At 33.6% G+C, this 24,398-nt stretch overlaps 1 protein-coding gene across 3 annotated transcripts in view; it reads right to left on the bottom strand.

Moving 5' to 3' along the window:
* Positions 1–24,398, bottom strand: part of LOC128177037 (focadhesin-like) — a 136,934-nt gene that overhangs the window by 65,306 nt on the left and 47,230 nt on the right. For all 3 annotated transcript variants that reach the window (XM_052843550.1, XM_052843551.1, XM_052843549.1), the window contains exons 12-21: positions 21,358–21,462; positions 20,784–21,010; positions 16,069–16,195; positions 15,903–15,961; positions 14,217–14,292; positions 13,682–13,816; positions 6,490–6,634; positions 5,842–6,030; positions 4,563–4,684; positions 2,477–2,569 (exon numbers count right to left, since the gene is read on the bottom strand). In XM_052843550.1, coding sequence (XP_052699510.1) covers positions 2,477–2,569; positions 4,563–4,684; positions 5,842–6,030; positions 6,490–6,634; positions 13,682–13,816; positions 14,217–14,292; positions 15,903–15,961; positions 16,069–16,195; positions 20,784–21,010; positions 21,358–21,462 — 1,278 coding nt within the window. The remainder of the gene's footprint in view (positions 1–2,476; positions 2,570–4,562; positions 4,685–5,841; positions 6,031–6,489; positions 6,635–13,681; positions 13,817–14,216; positions 14,293–15,902; positions 15,962–16,068; positions 16,196–20,783; positions 21,011–21,357; positions 21,463–24,398) is intronic.

Raw genomic sequence — 24,398 nt, forward strand, 5'->3', positions numbered from 1 at the left:
TCTCATTAACCATTACATTAACCATTACATTAACCATTACATACAAGTATTTTGGTTCAACCTGAGCAACATTAAGCAATTGAGAAATAATCTACGGTCTAAAACTGATTATAAAGATATCTGCTATGACCTTCACATTGAATTGGTTCAAATTATAAAGTCAATGCACACCATCAACCCTGTTATGTAACACTGTTAGTGTAAAATAGGAGCCAAATTGGGCCAAGTGAGAGTATATATATGCTCTAAAAAAGAGAATTTTGTGTGATCCAATATGACCTTACATGTAATACTTGACAAACATTATTCAAGGTCACTGGACACCCTTTAATCGCTTGCACTCTGTGAGTGAAGTATGAGCCAGATTGGACCAAAGGAAGAAAAGATATGCTCCGGACAAGGATTTTTCATATAATTCTGCTTTGACCTTCACATTTGACCTTGAAACTTGGTTGAAGGTCACTGCACACCCTTTACTCAAAAGCCCTGTTTATGTGAAGCATGGGCCAAATAGGGCTAAGGGGAGAGTATATATACTCTGAAACAAAGAATATTTAAGTAACCCAATATGACCTTGACCCTTGACCTACAAACTTCATTCAAAGTCACTGTACATCCTTTGACAATAAGCACTCTGTGTGAAGCATGGGCCAAATAGGGCTAAGGGGAGAGTATATATACTCTGAAACAAAGAATATTTAAGTAACCCAATATGACCTTGACCCTTGACCTACAAACTTCATTCAAAGTCACTGTACATCCTTTGACAATAAGCACTCTGTGAGTGAAGTTTGAGCCAGATTGGAGCAAGGGGAGAGAAGATATGCTCCAGACAAGGATTTTTAATACAATTCTGCTATGACCTTCAGCTTCGACCTAGGATCATGGTTCAAGGTCACTGCACACCTTTTACCCAAAGGCACTCTGTGGGTGAAGTATGAGCCAGATTTGGCTAAAGGGAGAGAAGATACGTTCTGGACAAGAGATCTCGGACGGACAGACGGACGAATGGACAGACTGATCACTATAGGGAGCCCACAGAGCGGTGCCCTAATAAATAGGGGGCCTTTTTAATTTTTGAATATTTGGCCCCACCCATGAGGCCCAAGGGGGGGTAACTGATTATAAATTTCTCAATTTAGATTTTTTTGAGCTTACAGAGCAAAAATAACAATTAGCTTTGTAGTTTTCAAGTTAAATTGTAAAATTGTTAATGGCTGACACACAACAATAATGCACAATAAAGGATGAAGATCAATGGTAAGAGGTAATCTGAGTCACTCAGGTAACCTAAAAATGAACTATCCCTCTTTTATTTATGTGTACTAAACATTTGAAATTGTAAAAGATTTTTTTATTTAAAACAAGAATAGAATTCCCACCGGTAAAGCAGTATCCTAGTATCAAATCTATCGACCAAGGTTGATTTAGGAACTTGACCAAGGTATTAGTGATATAAACATTTGGTATAAATTTAATGAAAATCCGTCAAAATTTGTAGGCATGAGAGCGCTTACAAGGTCAAATTTTGGATAAAACGGAGTCATTATTGTGGTCAAAGTCCCATAACGCCAACAAAAAGTATCGACGAATGCTGATTTTCAATCTTGACCAAGGTAATAGTGGTATAAACATTTGGTATAAATTTAATGAAAATCCGTCAAAATTTGTAGCATGAGAGCGCTTACAAGGTCAATTTTTGGATAAAACGGAGTCATTATTGTGGTCAAAGTCCCATAACGCCAACAAAAAGTATCGACGAATGCTGATTTTCAATCTTGACCAAGGTAATAGTGGTATAAACATTTGGTATTAATTTAATGAAAATCCGTCAAAATTTGTAGGCATGAGAGCGCTTACAAGGTCAATTTTTTTTTAAAAACGGAGTCATTATTGTGGTCAAAGTCCCATAACGCCAACAAAAAGACTAATGCTGATTTTCAAACTTGAGCAAGGTAATAGTGGTATTAACATTTGGTATAAATTTAATGAAAATCCGTCAAAATTTGTAGGCATGAGAGCGCTTACAAGGTCAATTTTTTGATAAAACGGAGTCATTATTGTTGTCAAAGTCCCATAACTCCAACAAAAAGTATCGACCAATGCTGATTTTCGAACTTGACTAAGGTAAGTGGTATAAACATTTGGTATAAATTTAATGAAAATCCGTCAAAATTTGTAGGCACGAGAGTGCTTACAAAAAAGTGTGACGGACAGACACACGGACCCACGGACACATGGATGGACGCCCGCCATTTCTATGTCCCCGCTCCCCGTTGCGGCGGGGACAATAAAATGAACTAGCCCCAATATAAAAAATATTAAGCTTTATAATGTATAATGTTAACTTTTGAAATGTATGACAAATTTTAAACATATTGAGCTAGTATATCGTTTAGTGCTCTCAAGGAAATGCGACATAAAGTAATACTGTAACAGTATATGAAGCTTGGTCCCTCTGATTAAGGGGGCTTACTTCTACAGCTGAGGTAAAAAGTCTATCCATGAAAGAAACCCAGGCTTGGGGCAACTGCTGCATCTTTTGCCAATCAGAGGGTTGGATTATCACCTGCAAACAGCCAATCAGAATGCTAAATAAAACATTCAAAACAAAACAAAACATCAAAACAACAAAAATAGCCATTCTGAGAGCTGGATACCTGATTGGCCAATCGTCACTGGTATTATGATTATAATACTTTCCCTAATATTACTAGGATTTAACTCATCAAAATCAATTTTCAAAGATAATATTTCTAGTTGTCATTGGAGATTTTTCTGCATTTTAGGCCAGCTTTTATTACATTTTGTAGTATTTGTTCGAGCTATGATGTCACAACCTCCCTGCGGATCATTCAAATAGTTGCAACATGGAATCTGACCCACCCAAGCCTTGAATTTTTATCATTATAGTTTCATATAGTTTACAAATGTCCAAAAATAAAAGCGAGATTTTAAAATTTGCGAGATGCACTTCACGAGATTTTACGCAGATATTAGTTCCTCGCGTTTAAATAGGAATCTTGATAATTTGCTAATTTAAATAGATGTGCAAGTAAATTTACTTCAATATAAAATATAACATGACAATAACACAAATAATTTGACAAAATAATCAAACATATAATCATATTTATATGCCATCAACCTCTTTGTGCCTTTTAACTTAAAAATTAACCATTTGGGTAATAATTTTTGGATGACGTATAATGACATTCTAATTTTGTCGGACTATTTGAAATGCCTTAGTTTAGCATTGTAGATTATCAGATTGAAAAGTAAAATTTTAAAATATTCAGCACTCAAATCCCTCGAGTCTATTCTCAATTTATGGTCTTTGAGGCTCATAAATCTTAATTCACAGAGTTAACTTTATGTTGTTATTGACTTAAGGGTCTCTGACATCCTCTGATATTTACTTTTCATGAAAGAACATCATTTTATTGCTACACCTACGTGTCTATCTTTGTGGCATAATGTCTGAAATTACGTCAGAGCTCCAGCCTACTGACAGGGATTTTTGTTTTAAAGAAATAACAATAAAAAATTTCAAAGTTGATTTCACCCCAAAACTGAACTTTTTTCTGTCATTTTCAAGTCAGATGCATGCTAAAATTTTATATCTGCAAGGAATATAATCAAGTTTTGGCTAATATATGGAAAAGTTATCATTTTATTTCTAAACAACTTCACTAATTACATGTATTAATGATGCTTGAAATAAAAAAGCGTGGACAACTTAATTAAAAAATTTACTCATGGGGTTTAAACACTCAAACCATGAGGTTTGTTAAAACAAACAATTCATTTTCTCTATGTATTCAACATAATGAAAAATACATTAAAAATGGAAAATTGAATTATCATTGACATACTTTTGTAGTCATCCATTCAACAGGAAACTATCAAATGCTATAATTAAGGTTTAAACAGGGAAATAAAAAATAAAACAGTAATTTAGATAAAAATCAGGAGCAACATACTTCATAAAAGAATTAACGTTTGGATTTTTTCATGCATACATAGATCTGCAATTATTCTGATGTTTGTGACTATGGAACCATTTTAACTAGCCATACAATATTATTTTAGGAAAGAAAATGTCCTAACAGTTTTGCCTTAAGATTTGAATATTCTCCAATATCATTATATATCAAGGAGTTTGATAGAGTCTAATATGGCCATGATGATTAAGCCCTGTTATTATAATCAGTAGATTTATACGATGCAGTTAAAGAACGTTCAATATCCCTGTTTGCAATCAAATTTTCTAGAACATATTCAATGACCATGAAACTAAAACTGGCTATTGTGATTTTTTTCCATTGTAGAAAAGAGTGAATATTAAACACACAAAATTACAATATTTGAAACATTTTGAGTCTGAAATGAGACAACAATTTCCTATTCATCTTCGCAGTTAAAATAAACAGTTTACCGTACTCATTATTTGATTCACATGGCCTAAAATAAGAGTTAACATTCATAAAAATGTTCTAAAATACATAATATTGAACTATATAACTTATTGTGTAGTCTTGTGACACCATTATTGGTCCTACCTCATGTAGAAGAGTGTTGAACATGTGGTGGAAGTTTTGGCTGTGCGTGATGATGTAGTGTTTCCGTGGTCGACCGTCTCGCCCTACCTCTACAGGGGGTTCATAGCTGAACAAGAGACCCGCTACAGAGAACAAAAACAAATCATTTCGTCAAGTATCAAAATTACAGCAATGGAAATTTGTCTTCTCTTGAAGATTTATCTGTCAGACAGCCAGAAGATAACAGTAGAATACCAGTTGATCTTTTGATTTAAATCAAGCCAAGTATAATTCAAGAGCTCATGACTGCGAATATTTTTACTTTCATGCTGCAGTCATTTGAAGTTTCTTTCTTTTGTATCAGGATTTTACTGAAAAGGCGCTTTGCCCATCATGTTAAATCTTTTTTTAAATAATAAATATGTGATTTTATGACATTTTATTTACTTGGACAAAAAGCTAAAAGAGTGCTTACAATATTATTGTTTATTAGTACTGTTAACTACAGTTAAAATTCAATATCTCAAACACTGATATCTGGAATACTCGGGTATCTCAAAGTTTTTCAACAGCAAATTTTAAGTACCCCAAAGATGCAATTATCATCACGAAAACAAGCAGAAAAAATATTTATTATTTCACATGCAGCTGTTATATTTTGGTTCACAAAAACAACATTTGGAAGTCAAAACCTGCACCTGTTGTTTTTTTTTATCATGATATGATATCATCATATACGGTACATGACTATCTTAATGGCCTGCACTGCTGTCTCGTACAATTAAACAATTTCTACTTCAATCTCCCTTTGCATCATTTTTCCTCAGAGAAAAAAAAAACATCCAAAAAAGCATCTTTTAGATTCTTTAAATTAAAAAAATTAGGAAGAAATATAGGGTGAAAAAACTGCTAGATTTCAGGTGTGAGACAGTTACCAGCTTGAGACAGTTACTAGCTTGGCTACAGGTTTGAGACAGTTTCCAGCTTGACTACAGGTATGAGACAATTACTAGATATGCTACAGGTTTGAGACAGTTACTAGCTTGGCTACAGTTTTGAGACAGTTACTAGCTTGGCTACAGGTTTGAGACAGTTACCAGCTTGACTACAGGTATGAGACAATTACTAGATATGCTACAGGTTTGAGACAGTTACTAGCTTGGCTACAGATTTGAGACAGTTACTAGCTTGGCTACAGTTTTGAGACAGTTACTAGCTTGGCTACAGTTTCGAGACAGTTACTAGCTTGGCTACAGTTTTTAGACAGTTACCAGCTAGACTACAGGTGTAAGACAATTACCTGCTAAGCCAGGTCTGAGACCAGGCTGTTTACATTTGTCATACTGCTGCTGTAGGAACAATGGCAACGTCTCCATGGTCTTACTCTGACTGGGTGCTGTCCCCGACCGTCGTGCGGACCTGTGGTACACTCCCCGGGGCAAGTTCTTGACCTCTGACCCCACTTGTTCCACAAGAAAGTCCCTATATCCTGTATGATACATGGGGCAATATGTTAAAACTCTCCCTATGGTTTTATTTATTGACAATACTCAATGCTTCAGAATACAAGTGGGTAAATTCAGTCTTAAAATAAAGATATAGATATCTTCTGACATAGAATACTGCCGAACTTCCATCTTCTTTTTTTTTTAATTAGCTACTAAAATACGTAAATTCTAAATCATTCATAATGAAAATAGCTAACAACAAATTTATTTACTCATATAAAAATGTAATATCTGAAAAATAAACAAAAATATTATACAAGTTACTTGAAAAACATGAAAGACTGTTAACTCATCAGTACATATTTTAATTTTTGAAAAATTGATGATAGCTCCATGGGATACAGCTACGATTAATGTGCTGAAGTATACACTTAAAATGTAATGCCTTGTCAAAAGAATCTTTAATTGTGCTGTTAGGCCATTTTGCCTAAGTTATTTACCTTCATACACCTGGGGTGGAATAATTCCCAGTAAACGGATGAAGCATACCCCCGGAACCTCTGTTACAACATCCTCAACAGTCAGGTCAGGGTTATCTCCCCTCCCAATAATTGCTTCAGCTTGCCTCACAATGTCCATTTTAATCTTCATAAAAACAAAAGAAAAGATAGAATGAGATCTGATAACTGTTGTCTGCTGCCCCAAATTCTACTACTTTCAAAATTCTTATGTTTTTAAATAGGAGTGACTGAATATGATACATATAATGAATTGTGTCAACAAGTCGAACATTATATTTTGAAATCTATAAGGAGTACAGCATTATCAGCATTTAATTTTTAAGATCTCATAAAAATGATGCATAGTACTTTTTTCTTTGATTTTCACACTGCTTTTCATGAAACATAGAAGGAAATTAATGACACACTCATGCACTTTAGCATGCACCCACATATAAAACAAAGTCAATGATATAGTCATTTTAAATGATACTTATCTAGAATCATCATACATTTGTATAAGTATCATAATTTCATTTGGATAGAAAATCTATAGCTGGGTTTTTCTCTAATTAGATGTAAGTTCATATAAAAAAAATTCAATTTGGTTTTTAGGTATTTTTTTTTTTTTATTCATTTTGTAATATCTTCAGTTTTTCTAACTCATTTTAAATTTTCATGAAAATTACTACTGTAGAAAATATTAATTTTGTGTAAATCTGCTATGAATCTTTTGTTGCAAAATCATCTTTAAGAAAGAAATACATACACCTGTAACAATAATTCTATGAAATGATCATTTATGTACTGAAAAACATAAAAAAATGTAAATGTTATCAAACATCTGCACTCATTTCATTATCATATAAAACTGACTTCATCTCTAAGGACTTGTTTCTCCCACTCACGAACCATACCACGCACAATCCATATCAAAGATCAAACTCTTCAAATCTCATCTTATTTGCAAAAAACATATTTGCTAAAAAAAAATGCTCGATATGATATCTTCATCACCATATGTTGTTGTCATTAAGTTATTAGGTCAAGCAAGTTCTGTGCAACATCCTGAATAATAAACTATCAGCTGCTGCTAGCCATTTCAAATAATCTCCATTTAACTTTCACTTCTTAATTAGACTCATTACACCTTAAGGTGGCCCGACACACCAGTGCATTATTTGATGGATCGATGAAGAATCATTTTTGAGAAATGATTATATAAAAATGACACCTATATTGGCTTCCAATTATTTTATTTGAATATTTTTTGCATTTTTTGATAGAAAACGGAAACATTGTTTTAGCTGCGAACGAGATATCTAAGAGCTAAAAATTTGGTATCAATTAATGCAATAAAATACAATATCTATAAATACATATCAAAGACAGCCATATAAACCTTATGATATTTAAAAAAATTTTAAATATATATTTACAAAAATGAAAAAAAAGAACTGTAGATAATTTTTAAATTTCTGGATAAAAGCTGCAAATAAGCTGTTATTCGCATTAAACAGTTGCCGTACAATCATATTTCATCAAGAAATTGAAACGAAATAGTGAAATTAAAGAAAAATTTTAAAATCTTGAAATGGAACAGATCCCAATTGTAATTAAACTTATCCCGACAAAAATCATATAAAGTTAGAATTATCACAATTTAAAAAAAATTCAGCTTATTTAGCTGTAAAATGGTTTAGTCATTTACTGACTTTATAATTCATACCAATTACTCAGAATAAACTGCAAAATTTTTGAAAAATTTCAATTTTAAAATATTTCTGATCAGGATCAGTTTTTTTCACTCAGGATCGGTACAAATTTGATAAAAAGCAATTTTTCTAAAATTTGGCATTTTCATTTCAATTTCTTTGCAAATTAACATTATTGTACTTTATGTGACTATATGCTATCCTTTAAATTTTAACCACAAATTAAAAAAATATAAAAGAATTACAGTTTTGATTTTCAGAAATATTTTTTTATTAAAAACTGTAATTCTTGACCAAACAATCTTTGACATGTATTCATTCATAATTATATTACACATTAATTGACACCAAGTTTTAAGCTCTAAAGTACCCTGTTTGTCCTCATAACAGTTTTTCCTATTTCACTGAAATATTACAAAAAATTCGTATAAAATAACTGAATGTCAATATTGATCTCTGTTTTGTGGAATAATATTTCAAAAAAGATTCTTTATCAATCCATTAAATAAAATATTGGTGTGTCAAGGAAACTTAAAATAATTTCTCAATTCAGCAGAAAACAACTTGATAATGATAAACATAGGTAATCACAGATTACAAAGCTCACCGAGACGAGACATCACCCTTATGAGACTTCACCTTTATGAGACCACCTTTATCATATTAAATGAAAATCATACTTTATGATCTTGGATATTCATGGATTCTGTTTTGACACAATATCGTATATCATCTATTAAAAAATTGTATGATAATCATATGTTCATATGTTAATCAATACAATTATATAAAATTAAATATTGCATCCTATCATATTTACAACATATATCATAAAATACAAAAAAATAACATAATAAACAATGATGAGATATGATATTGTAACGTATGATATGACATTGTATTGTGTTATACGTTATTGTATTTGATCACATAATACAATATCATAATACATAATACAATATAGTATTATAATACAATATCATATTACATAATACATCAAAACATATGATATTATATTGTATAATATAGTATGATATTGTATGATTCTGTATCATTTTTGATACATAATATGATATTGTATCATATGATACAATATAATTTGATACAACATTGTATCATATCAAATGATACAATATTATGTGATAAAGTAAAATATTATATAACACAATATCATATAATACATATTGTATCATATGATATAATAATATATTTTACAATACCATACAATACAATTTCATGTGATGTGATAATATATCATATTATAAACCAATATCATATTATACAATATTGTATGATACGATATAATATAATATTACAGTATCATATTATACAATTTCATGTGATATAATTCTAAATTACACAAACTAATATCATATTTTACAGTATCGTATGATACAATATTATATAATATACAATATTGTATCATAGGATACAATATTATATTTTGCAATATTTTATGTAATAGTATCATGTGATAAAATAATAAATTAACAATACAATATAATATCATATAATATTGTATCATAATATACAATACTATACTTAACGATATCATGATACAATATCATAACATAAAATATAAAAAAATTGTTATAATATCATATCGTATCATATAACTTTTTATAATATTACATATGATATTATATTGTATCATATTAAACAATATTGTTTCATGCCATACAATACTATATCATAGGAATCATGTTATACCATTTATCAAGAAACACATCTATCTATCGAGCAGGTTTGAGTGAGATAGGAGATTTTTTTAGCATCCTTGATAATGGAGATCAGGCTCTGCATCTGAAGCAACCTATGCGTTTCATTTATAATATAGTTAAATCAACTCTGCAAGCTATCATCTATAAAACATTTGACCTGTTCCAAAAAAACTAAACCTCATCCAGCATCCGAAACCTATGGCTCAGATTCAGCATTTAAGCCTGTCAGGTGCATCAGTATACATAAGATGCATCTCCATGCAAGTTTGGTGAAGTTCAGACCAATAATAACTAAGATATCATCATCAGAGGGCACTAGCAATTAAAACCTTAACCTGCTCCAGCATCCGCAACCTATGGCTCAGATTCAACATCCATGCCTGTCAGGTGCATCTGTATCATAAGACACGCCATCCATTCAAGTTTGGTGAAGTTAGGACCTGTAATAACTAAGATATATTTTTTAGCATCCTTGATAATGGAGATCAAGCTCTGCAACTGAAGCTTCCTCTGTGATTCATTCATATTACAGTTTAATCAACTATGCAAGTTTGAAATAGTACTATTATCTATTAAACATGTGACCTGTTCCAAAAAACTTAACCATATCCAGCATCTGAAACCTATGGCTCAGACTCAGCATTCAAGCCTGTCAGGTGCATCAGTATCAAAAGACGCACCATCCATGGAAGTCTGGTGAAGTTAGGACAAGTAATAACTAAGATATAATCATCAGAGGGCACCTGTTTCAAAAACTTTTACCAGCTCCAAAAACCTTAACCTCCTCCAGCATCCGAAACCTATGGCTCAGATTCAGCATTCAAGCCTGTCTGGTGCATCAGTATCATAAGACGCACCATCCATGGAAGTCTGGTGAAGTTAGGACAAGTAGTAACTAAGATATAATCATCAGAGGGCACCTGCAACAAAAACTTTAACCAGCTCTAAAAACCTTAACCTCCTTCAGCATCTGTAACCTATAGCTCATTTCAGCACCCAAGCCTGCCTGGTGCATCAGTATTATAAGACACACCATCCATGCAAGTTTGGTGAAGTACGGACCAGCAGTAACTTAGATATTGCTATTAAAGGGCACCTGCAACAAAAACTTTAACCTGCTCCAAAAACCTTAACCTCCTCCAGCATCCAAAACCTATAGCTCAGATTCAGCACTCAAGCCTGTCTGGTGCATCAGTATCATAAGACACACCATCCATGCAAGTTTGGTGAAGTACGGACCTGCAGTAACTTAGATATTGCTATCAAAGGGCACCTGCAACAAAAACTTTAACCTCGTCCAACAATCTTAACCTCCTCCAGCATCTAAAATTTAAGACTCAGATTCAGCATCCAAGTCTTTCAAGTCCATAAGTAGGTCCAGATGCATCATCCATACAAGTTTGGTGAAGATAGGACAAGTAATAGCTTAGATACAGGACCTGCAACAAAAACTTTAACCAGGTCCGGACGCCGACGCCGACGCCGACACCGGCGCCGAAGTTGAGGGTATAGCATAAGCTCCCCCTGACTTCGTCTCGGTGAGCTAAAAAGGATGATAGATAAGAAATGTATGAGTCAAATAGGCAAAAAAATTGAAATTTCGGAGAACAAAATTATATTTTCAAAAAATTATTTCAGTAATGTGAACAAAAGCCCAAAGCAGATTCGAACTTGTGTTCTGTGCTTCACTATCCTAACACTTTAGCCACTGAGCTTTGTCGATATTCGACCAAATCGATTGATACATGCAATTTTCAAGACATTTATTATAAATTGCCATCTTGTGACATAGTGTCTTTAAGTTTAAGTCCAGTGTAGTGAGTTACCTTAAGGTGCCCCGCCCATTTTCAGAAAATTTTAAATTAATAAGAATATATGATATGACAAGAGAAAAGCTGTCAATGTGACAGCAAACTGGGTTTTTTTTATTTGAACTGTATCCATAATTCATGCCAACCCTGAATTGATAAACACTACCAACCGTATCGAGTGAAATGGAGTACCCTATATGCAAAATTCTGCCAAAAAATGATAAAGTTCAAAAGCTGATATTTTTTTCAGAAATTATCAGAAATCAAAATCCTAGCACTTTGCACACCTCTGATATATGAAAAATTGATCAGCAAAAGAATAACTTCCTATCTTGGAAACTGTAGGAGGAGTTTTCTGTAAATGAGGGTACCCTATATGCACTATTTTGTCAAAAAATGACTAAGTTCAAAAGCTGGTATTTTTTTCATAAATATTCAGAAATCAAAATCCTAGCAATATGCACACCTCTGATATATGAACAATTGATCAGCAAAAGAATAACTTCCTATCTTGAAAACTGTAGGAGGAGTTTTCTGTAAATGAGGGTACCCTATATGCACTATTTTGTCAAAAAATGACTAAGTTCAAAAACTGGTATTTTTTTCATAAATTATCAGAAATCAAAATCCTAGCAATATGCACACCTCTGATATATGAACAATTGATCAGCAAAAGAATAACTTCCTATCTTAAAAACTGTAGGAGGAGTTTTCCGTAAATGAGGGTACCCTATATGCACTATTTTGTCAAAAAATGACTAAGTTCAAAAGCTGGTGTTTTTTTCATAAATTATCAGAAATCAAAATCCTAGCAATATGCACACCTCTGATATATGAACAAATGATCTGCAAAAGAACAGCTTCCTATCTTGAAAACTGTAGGAGGAAGTTTCCGTACAGTGAGGGTACCCTTTTGGCAGCCCCCTGCCCGCCCGCCCGCCATTTTCACCATTTTAATTACCGGATTTTTCCATTGGAAAACCCGGTTAAAAATCATATTGACACCATTAGTGTCCAGTGACACCCTATTTTTCTGCGATGTTATTCCATTGGTTTTCCCAGAAATCTCACACAATATCATTTGCTGATTTTTAATAAGTGTGGGTTACCATAATATATTTACACCAATACACTGTTAGCAGCTAATTAACTCTATTTAAGGAAAGAACTATCAATTAATATAAGTTTCTAGTACAATTAGTGCCAAGATCAAAAAGTGGCCGCAGACATTATTCTCTCTTACACCATAAATGTCATCAGTAAATTATCAGATCAGAAATACCTATTTTATCACACAGTGACCCTGATGATGAACGCGTAACTTCAAACTTTATTGTCCTTACCTTATGTGGAATGTTTAGACACTGACCTTACCTTGTCTGGGATATTTAGAAACTGACCTTACCTTGTCTGGGATGTTTAGACATTGACCTTACCTTGTCTGGGATGTTAAGACATTGACCTTACCTTGTCTGGGATGTTTAGACATTGACCTTACCTTGTCTGGGATGTTAAGACATTGACCTTACCTTGTCTGGGATGTTTAGACATTGACCTTACCATGTCTGGGATGTTTGGACATTGACCTTACCATGTCTGGGATGTTTAGACATTGACCTTACCATGTCTGGGATGTTTGGACATTGACCTTACCATGTCTGGGATGTTTGGACATTGACCTTACCATGTCTGGGATGTTTGGACATTGACTTTACATTGTATATTGTAAATTAACATTGATATAACCTTATAAGTTTGTTTGACATTGACTTAACCTTGTCTGGGATTTTATTACATTAAGTCTTCCTTCTCCTGAATGATTTGACATGACTTTACCTTTTCTGGGATATTCTGACATTGAACTGACCTTGTTGATAATGATTTGACATTAACTCAGCCTTGTTTAGGATATTTTGAAATGACGTTTGTTTGACATCAACCTTACCTTGTCTGGGATGTGAGACAACTTGAATCTGGAGGTGGGGAACTGAGACAGGGCCCTGAAAGCTGCCATACTGACCACGTGGTGATCACTGTGAACCAACAACCACAGGGATGCCACCGCATACTGATTTAACTTCTGGTGGTGAAAAAAAAATGTATCAGTAGTGAATCTTAAAATTAATGCTCGAAATAATCAGATCACAAAATTTTCAAATTATTTGATTAAATTTGAAACCACCAACAGATATTCTCTATACAGCCTTGTGTCATATTAACAGCCATTTCACTAATAACAAATATATCTATAGACCAACAAAATACAGTCACGCTTATAATGAAATTATAAGAGTGTTTTACTGTATTCTGAGACAACTAGGTTCTGGTGACAAAAAGAAGCCTAGAAAAATAAGCTCTGAATTTGATGGCAACTCATTGTGCGCTTTGTCAGTCTGAGTGAGTGATGTCTGGAGACTTCCCTCCTAGCTGTGTGCAATTTCTGCTCCAACTTCCTGTGCTGATCTATCGGCTCAAATTACCTCAAATTCCTCGGTTTTCACTTCCAATTCTGGTAGTAAAGAAAACAGCTGACAAATTCTTTCTTGCACTATTGATCTGTACAAGAGAAAACAAACACAGCAATAATATTAATGCATGACAAAATAAAATCAAGATCAGGGCATCTAAGGCTAATTTGAAATGTAAACCGTGGTGTCACTTTCATTGAGTCTCTGCAATCCATGAGAGTCCTGCATGAAGACAGACAAATACGGCAGAAAGGGATATAATTTAATGGCTCAATCCTTTCATTATCCGACATAGATCAATACGTTGTCCAGAAAATGACCCCGCTCTTCATTCATTGTTGTCGCTTTGACTCGATGGGACATAACTGAAGATGTGAACATTGCTATTCTTCTGCCCCTGAGTCAATAAGCAATTTCTATCTTACAGTGGAAATCATTGAATGATAAGATATTGTGAGATTGTGAGATGTTGGAATAGTGCTGTGACATCAGAGCCTGGAGTCAGAATCCCATCTTACACTCAATCAAAATACCAGCAAGATTAGCATATCTAGTGTGTAATCGGCAGGAATCATTCATGGTTTAATTGTGAAGAAAAATTGGGACAATGAGATCTGCCGTTCACAGAAAACAAACACGGACATCAAATATCATGCTACAGATATCAATGGCAATATAAATTATACACGCATAATTTGATTTAGGTTGAGATGACTCTATTTGTCCACACATTATCAAAATATGACGCGTGTCCAAATCCTATTAGTCCATTTGAAGTTACATTCAATTTGTGACTCTGCTCGGGTCATCATGGGAAAAAAACATGATACTAAAAATTATTTTTGGACACAATTATACAATATTTGTCCATGTTTATGCATAAAGATCAAGATGAGTATAAAATTGTAGGGAAAATTACTAAAGTATACAGTTAAACTTCAATATCTTGAACACTGACATCTCAAATACAATGGATATGTCAAAGGGATTTGTAAGCCCCAACCACTTATTTTTTAAGTATTTTACCTTCAACATCTCGAAAACCCAGATACCTCGAAGTTTTTAAACAGTCCCATCTAGTTCAAGATAACAAAGTTTGACTGTATTTTTACCGGTATTTCAAAATGTTGAAATTGATTATAACATGTTGATATTACATGCACAATAAATAAAAAAAAATGTTCGGGCAATTTGGTTACACCTATACTTTAATGATTATATATAACCATCTATAGTACAATTAAACAGTTTCAAAATTAGCTATTATCAGCTTTAAAACATAGAATTAAAATGTATAAAAAAAATAATTCAAATTCGGTTGCTCAAAGTAATTTGAGATTCTAATGACTTATTCTTTACGATTTAAAAGCTGTACCAAATATATAGCTGCTTTTTAATTTAGGTTAAGAAAATTCTGTCTCATAAGTTGGCACAAGTGGCCATAAACATTGTGACATTTGAAATCAGTCATTATATAGAATATACATGTAGCTCAAACACCTGTTGACATTTCACTAACCGGAAAACAGCTGCATTGGTATTAATATCAGCTTCAAATCGTGAGAAGCAGATTAGAAAATTTAAATGATCAGTTAACATTTTAATATTATTTCATTTGTTTGCATTTCCATGAATTCTATGACGCAGGTGTTTTTGTACACAACTGGAATTTCCACTATCATCATATGATATACACACCTGGGATCATTGGCAAGTTTGGATCCCACTACAGACCAGGTGGACACAATGTCTATCACCTAGAAATGAAAACGAGTCATATGTCATTCAAACCATTAAATTCATGTATCTTGATTCAAAATCTTGACTTTCCATCTAAATTTTACTTTCATGAAATGTTAATTACTTCTGCTTTACACAAATGATACAATCCCTCCAATGCAAGGGAGGCAACTGGTGAATCCACTTCGGATGTGGAACTCTCCAGCAAGTCTGACAAGGGAGATAACACATCACTGCCATGCTGCTCTCCCCTGAAATTGAAATACAGATATGATAATTACTGAAAATAAGCAACAAAACAATCTTTTTTCTAGTGTATTGTCTTTATTTGAATAGTATGATCAATAATAAAACAAAACGATCAAACTAATATATAGCTTTTTAGCTGTATGAAAACAAGGCAACGCTGTTTCTAAGATTCAGCCTGTTCATAGTTTTCCCCAGCTCCGAAGAACTCATCCAAAGATGATGACATCAAATGACATGTCCTGTTTGGTCCTAGTTGCTGTGACATTGTGATAACACGCAGATGATTTGTTGACCCCAGGGACATTGGATTCAGTCTGGTCTCGATAAACAAAGATAATTGGGGCCAAGATTTATCAGCAGATTTCTGAGTATTGAAATTTGAAGAAATGTGCATTGACCAAAAGCACCGCCTTGTGAAAAAGTTGCAATCTTGGGGTCAATAAACTTGCTATCATCCTCATGGCCAGTAAATAGGTATATGCTGTAATAATAACAAGGAAGAATGGACATTTAATAAATTTGTACTTGTACAGACCAGTCACCTCCGACATGTTGCTGCACAAAGCATATAGTGTAGAGTATCATAGAGAAATTTTTCAATAAGTTGTTCTTAAAGACTGACCAATACAAATTTTAAAGAATTTGGAAAAAAATAATGAAATTTTGAAAGCCATGGAGTCATGCAAATGAATATGTCCAAACTGTCATATTCACTAGAAAAATCAGAATATATAAAATGAGATTTGAACATTTAATTTTTTACAGAGGGAATTGACACATTAGTTGTTTCAATCTTTTTGGGTTTAAGTGCTGGTATTAGTATTACATTTATAAGTTTGTGTAAAAATGAGTCTATTCATTTTTTGAATTTCCTGACTCTACTGTTAATCATTCATTCATTCATTCTTTATTTCCCTCCGAAGAGGATTATGAAAAATTATATAAATTTTCAAAAGTTCACAATAATCGTGTAGTGCAAACAATAAAGAGGATACAGGAAGAGCTGATCATATGTACATAAGGTGAAAAGAGGAACAATGGGTGAATAAATAAATGAAAATCAAATAATATATATATATAAAAAAATTGTTATGTAACAGCCACATTGTTTATTTAGATAAGAAGTGTTGCTTTGTTGTATAGAGCTGCGGTGTTGTGCACTTGTTTGAAGTTAAGCATTCGAAAGGAAATATATTCAAAGCACACACAATTGGGTGAGTGTTTGTCGACCGAGGAGAACTAGGTGTGTCATGGTTCTACACATGGTACCTGTACAGGTGTGTCATGGTTCTACACATGGTACCTCTACAGGTGTAACATGGACCTACACATGGTACCTGTACAGGTGTGTCATGGACCTACACATGGTACCTGTACAGGTGTGTCATGGTTCTACACATGTACCTGTACAGGTGTGTCATGGTTCTACACATGGTACCTGTACAGGTGTGTCATGGTTCTACACATGGTACCTCTACAGGTGTGTCATAGTTCTACACATGGTACCTGTACAGATGTGTCATGGTTCTACACATGTACCTGTACAGGTGTGTCATGGTTCTACACATGGTACCTGTCCAGGTGTGTCATGGTTCTACACATGGTACCTGTACAGGTGTGTCATGGTTCTACACATGGTACCTGTACAGCTGTGTCATGGTTCTACACATGGTACCTGTACAGATGTGTCATGGTTCTACACATGTACCTGTACATGTGTGTCATTATCTACACATGGTACCTGTACAGGTATGTCATTTTTCTACACATGGTTCCTGTACATGTGTGTCATTATTCTCCACATGGTACCTTTACATGTGTGTCAAGGCTCTATACATTTACCTCTACAGGTGTGTCATGTTTCTACACATGGTATCTGTACAGGTATGTCATTATTCTACTCGTGGTACCTGAACAGCTGTGTCATTATTCTACACATGGTACCTGTACAGGTGTGTCATGGTTCTACACACAATGACATTGCATATGCTGAGGTATAATGCATTAGTACAGCACATCAACAAGTAGTATTATAGCATGCTTCCACATGTTGCCTGTTCTCTAGAAGATGCTTATCATTATAGTAACTTCACTTTCATTGTATCTAAGTGTTTCGTTTCATTTTGATATCCACAAAATATATTTAAAAAAAAAAATCTGTTAGAGTTAAACTATTAACTCTTTAAGGTATTTGCAATTTTTCATTTTGTCAAATTGGTATAGAAATTACCACATTAGCTAAATAATGCTTAACATATTTGCCATAAGAAAAAGATACTATGACTGGTTCTATTAAAACGTTATTTTGTTTTGTGTGATTTATCCCTCTAATGGTGGATTAAATTTGCCAGTGTTTATTAAATGACTGGGCCTGGTGCCTCTGACATGTGTCATTAGTCTCCGGGATTGGTATTGGTTATTGACAATTTCCTCTACAGAGGTTAACACCCTCCCTAGGATAGATTCCACAGGGGCACAGAAAGGTCTCATCAGTCAAAGTACTTTCTCTCATCAAAGTAACAATAACAACCATTCAGAAACTAACACAAAATTACTGTATTTAGGTAGTAGAAAACAGTGCAGTAAGGCAGGTGACAGAGGCAATAAAATGGCTGATTCTTCTTTGATGAAGATGAACCTTAAAGACTCCAATGTTCCTGTTTAACAGCTTGCAGTGTGTATCAATGAATTCATTAGGGCAACAAAATAGAGACAGAAACAACACAGCTATTAAGCAGATTGCACATCTTGACAAAATCCTAACCCATGCTCCCTCGGATAGCTCCAGGTCCCCAGCTGGAGAGGAGCAATGTTTCGTATTGACCCGTCTATACGGTATATGACTAGATCTCCTATCAAGTTTTATCCCATACTCTTCAACTTCTTTGTTTGCAAAACATACAAGTATCATTATATTGCAGTAAGGTACTGCATAATTCACACATATATGCTGCATTAGCCACACATAGGTACTTCATAAATCACAGAAAGGTACTAAATGTAAATGATTCCACAATATACATGTAGTATATTTTTATCTATAATTCAAATTAACATGTTAACTCGTTGTATTTGACTATTTATACATAGGGTGAAATTAAGATAATGTAAATATTTCATTGCATTCTGTAAACCTTTTCTGAAGAGTTCTCTTTTTTTGAATGAAAAAAAAAAAGTTACCTAGCCCACCAGATGGCATTTCTATGTTATCATAGTACTAAATAACTTCTTTTTAATTTAATTCACACACACACACACCTTGACCTACACTTAATTGACCTCCATCATGTCATATATAAGATGACTTTTTATTACAATATTATCTTAATATTTCAATGAACATGTTACAAACTTTACAACCAACTGTTAAAATATGAGCAACTTATTCACATAACCTTCATCCAGGTCACACAAAGAGGTGAACAGCCTGGCTGGGTGAAAAGTCCACCTGTAGTCAGAGCCTGGCTGGGTGAACAGAAGTTCACCTATAGTCAGAGACTGGCTGGGTGAACAGAAGTCCACCTGTAGTCAGAGACCAAGCCTGGCTGGGTGAACAGAAGTCCAACTGTAGTCAGAGCCTGGCTGGGTGAACAGAAGTCCACCTGTAGTCAGAGCCTAACTGGGTGAACAGAAGTCCACCTGTAGTCAGAGCCTGGCTGGGTGAACAGAAGTCCACCTGTAGTTAGAGCCTGGCTGGGTGAACAGAAGTCCACCTGTAGTCAGAGACCAAGCCTGGCTGGGTGAACAGAAGTCCACCTGTAGTCATAGCCTGGCTGGGTGAACAGAAGTCCACCTGTAGTCAGAGCCTGGCTGGGTGAACAGAAGTCCACCTGTAGTTAGAGCCTGGCTGGGTGAACAGAAGTCCACCTGTAGTCAGAGACCAAGCCTGGCTGGCGACATTTCTTCTGACTCTATTCATGATAGATCTTAATCTCCTATGATCACCTATTGACTGATAAGTTAGAGTTTTTTAAACTAAAGAAACTGAGATTTCTTTATTTATAAGTAAAAGATATTTTTCAAAGATAAAGTTAATGAAACAGCTATATATTAGTTAAGCAATTAAAAAGAAAACTCTATGGTCCAGGTTCAAATCCCAATTAACACAACCATATGATAAAATAAAATACATTTTAATAAGTACAAAAAAAACTTGATTATAATATTAATTTGCTTTCCAAAGATGACGTTTCACAATTACGAGGGGTATTCAAAACGTTTGTGGACAATCACGTTTTTGTCATTTCAAATGGGTTGATATATACAAATTGTATACTAAAATGTTTGTCATAAAATTCCAAATCAAACTAAAGTGATTTTGAATGTTTTCCTTCAAATTAAAGTAAAATTTACTGCATTAAAAGTTGCAGAATATATGCCAAGCTTAGGGTAAAAATTGTCTAAACTTTGTGATGTTTTAGATATGAATATTTAAAGTACATGTATTTATAGAACATGCCAAATCTTCATGATATTTAAGTGTGAAGTAGTTGGTACTGTGTCATTATCATATCATATTTGACAAACATTTTAAACGAGGAGGATTTAATTAGCTAGCTTTACATTATCATGAACCTCCTCCAGGTTTACCTGATCAGACAGACGTCTCTGATGGCCTTGACCTTGGCTAGCTTCACTTCATCCACACCCTCCTTGGTCAAGACCGCGGGGGCTGGTTCAGAGATCGCCTGAAGTAAGTACGGGAAACATCGGTCCTGGATCTTCCAGAGGTCAGCCAACAAGTGTATGGACAACGCCTTTAATCGAGGGGTGGATCCAAACGTTTGTATAGTTCTCAGGACAGGAGGGATACAGAACTGCTCAAAGAAAGCATGGCTTTACATGAACTCTATAAGACCAGGTTGTACAGTAAAAGAGTTTGACACAATATCAAAGCTACCGGTAACTTATCACACTCAACAGGATCTAAGGATTGCTACACCATCAAAAATACTAAATATCAACTCAGGTTTGGTCTCATCCTTAGGCATGCTATATTAAATATACAGAATACTGTGGTGTCCATTATTTCACTTATGATATGCTATGCTACATAGCAAATCTATGCTTCAAACTATGCCATGTTTGCAGTCTTGAAGGCCATCCACAATAAGAAAATGCTTCATACTGATCTTAAATTACGCTCTTCATACTAAGAATTTACCTTATGCTGTGCTATGCTTGGAATAGCCTTCATGATGCTCAGTTTGACCTCAGGTTTGAGGCGCTTGTTCAGCTGATAGATATACAGGGGCAAAAAGTAGTTTGCCTATAATCAATAAAATCAATATATAAGTATAAAAAGTACTCATTAAGCACAGAAAAATAGTCATTAAAAGGTCAAATTTAGAAATACAGTGTTCATTAATATGGAAAAATATATTCTCTACAAAATATTTTCAGACATTGAAACTGTATTATTGGCAAAAAGTCCAGCTTGTCTGGAACTTATGACTTTCAGATCCCAGATTGATGTTAAACAACAGCAATGTTAAACAAAACACTATTTAGTGTGGGTCTATTTGATTGTTTTCTTCCAAAGAAATTGCATCACAAAATGAAACTGTCCTATTCCTCCATAAAAATGAATGAGTTTGGGATTGGTGAACAATGACCGAAGCAAATGAGTTTATGTCAATTGAAAGGATTCAATGAAGTCAAAGTATTCAGTTGGGATTACATACATCTCTACTTAAATTTGACAGCCAGCCAATTTAATACTGTGATCTTCATCTGTTTTCATGCTTTAATTTCCAGGCAATATGATAGTAACCATTAATTTACAGGACATAGAAGAAACAATATCAGGTCGACTACAGAATATTAAATGGACATCTGAAATCTTTACCAAGTTACAGGTTCCACCTAAAGAAAGCATAAATTAGCATCGATATGTTATAACATTTGAGATCACACAATCTACAGGTGCCACTTATAGAAAGTATAATTCTTGCATTGATAGAACCTCTGAGAGATCATATAATGTATACAAAACAAGTATCTCAACCAAAACAACATGGAGTACCAGGATCAATTTTTATTGAGCAATCAAGTTTCAACATCAAGAGCAGAGGACTGTTTTATATGGATTGATCCAAGATGAAAAGATTCTTAGATATATATTGGACCATTATTCTAGCAAATTTTACATCTGAACCATAAAATGGAAGAGGAAATTAGACCTTGTATGATACAAAGACCGTCAACCATCTCCTGTTCTGTCAGTTCCCTCTCGGAACGACAGGAAGAGTAGATCTGGAGACGAAGGTTCCGTGAATGGTCATCACATGTCAGGTCAGATCAGACATCTCCTTATCACAGAATCTTTGTCCATTAAATACTAGGTTGTGATTTTTGGGATATAAACAAGAGGGCAACATTAATGCTTCATCACCCCATTTAATCAAAATCTGGGCAAATTTCCCCCTTAATTATTATAGTTTAAGTAATACTTTTTGCTATTCCAGACATATGATTATGGTTTTAGATTGGAAAAATAAGAGTCTTATAACTTCCTTCACTTAATGACGTGCACACATATTTGTTTTGTTGTCTACAGTTATGCAACAAGCAATTTTCTCATTGGCAAACAGGACAGGTTGCTGACATTCTGTGCACCTGTGTAGACACATGTGAAGTGAATCACGCATGTATCTGTCTCACACAGCACCTGTAAGGTAACAGACAGTGTACACCTGTGTACACAATTTTTACAGGTAACAGTATACAAATAATAACTGGGGTTGAGGGCAACATTGATTTTATTAGCCCCTGAGGGACGAAATATTGCCCGACACGAAGCTTATCAAGCAAAGATTTTAGTTTGAAACCATAGCTGAACAAATTGAGAAACGCAAAATTCCATTGAACGATCGAGTTTTAGTCAAATGTAGAAAAAGTCAAATGTTATTTTGACCTCCTCACAGGCAGGGGAATTATACCATTGTTGCTGTTTTTGAGGTCAATATGATGATTCAGCTACCCAAGAAGTACAGTATTCACTGGGTCGAAGGTGAGGCAAACATATTACTTTGAGGGTAGATAAAACATTGTATTGATAAAAAAAAAAAAGCAAATTTTTTTTGGATTCAACAACTAATACAGTAAAACACGTTTAATACGGACACGGATATAGCGAATTCTCGGATATAGCAGAGTTTTCTGCATTCCTGGTAAAATTCTAAACAAATTTTTGCAATGAATAATAATGAAAATTAACACTTTTATAACAGTTTTAAAATTTTGCACTACCATTTAACATAATATAGTTTGAATGAATTTATTTTCATATAAATTTTTTAATTCACAGTCCAATTATTAAAGGTATCAAAAGAATCTATTTTCATATTAAGGATGACGTTTACTCAGAATGAAAAAAAATTCCACTGATGATAATAAAAAACAAACTGTTGTGTGTTATAGACCTTACATGGAAGTGTTATTCTTCACTTTCCAAAAAAAAGGTCAATGACCTACTTTTTGAGTTAATGGCCATTGAATATTTTTTGAAAATTTAAGAAAAATCCATAACAAAATTACACTATGATTGAGATTTTCTTAATTGTGAAAATAATACAAATTGCTTAACTCTTTAACAAATGAAATACAGTTTATGAATGGTAGTGACATTAAATGGATACAAAGCAGTAAGTTTTCATTCACAATTTTTATAGATATTCTAGTCCAAATTTCCTCTATCAGTTTTTAAATTACTACCCATTTTTGATTCAATATAACAAAAAACTGAATGATGATAACGCTAAAACATTTATAATATAAAACTAAGTATATTGACCTTTCTCTGCTGGCATAAAATTTATATGAGGTCAATGATCAAAATGTTGAGATATGGTGTCTTTAATCATTTTTGAGCATTTTTCAATATTTTTGTAGTGTGTGCCATACGATTATCTAAATGAAAAAGCACGATAAAACCAACAGAAAATATGCAAAATTATGTTGACTACCACATAAAATCTTAACTTTAAAAATTATAGTACTACCAAAAATATTTCAGTGGAAAACAAAATCTTGAAAATTTAATCCAAATTTCCTCTGTTTTGCTAAAAGTCAAACTTTGTCAGAGCCTAATTCCATAATTAAGTAAACATATCGATTGTTATGTCAATAATAATTCATTTCATAAATACTTTTTGTATCTAAAACAAATTTTACTCATGAAATTGAACTTTTTAACAATCCAGA

The sequence above is a fragment of the Crassostrea angulata genome, chromosome 3 (assembly GCF_025612915.1).
Source record: "Crassostrea angulata isolate pt1a10 chromosome 3, ASM2561291v2, whole genome shotgun sequence".
NCBI classification, from domain to species: Eukaryota; Metazoa; Mollusca; class Bivalvia; order Ostreida; family Ostreidae; genus Magallana; species Magallana angulata.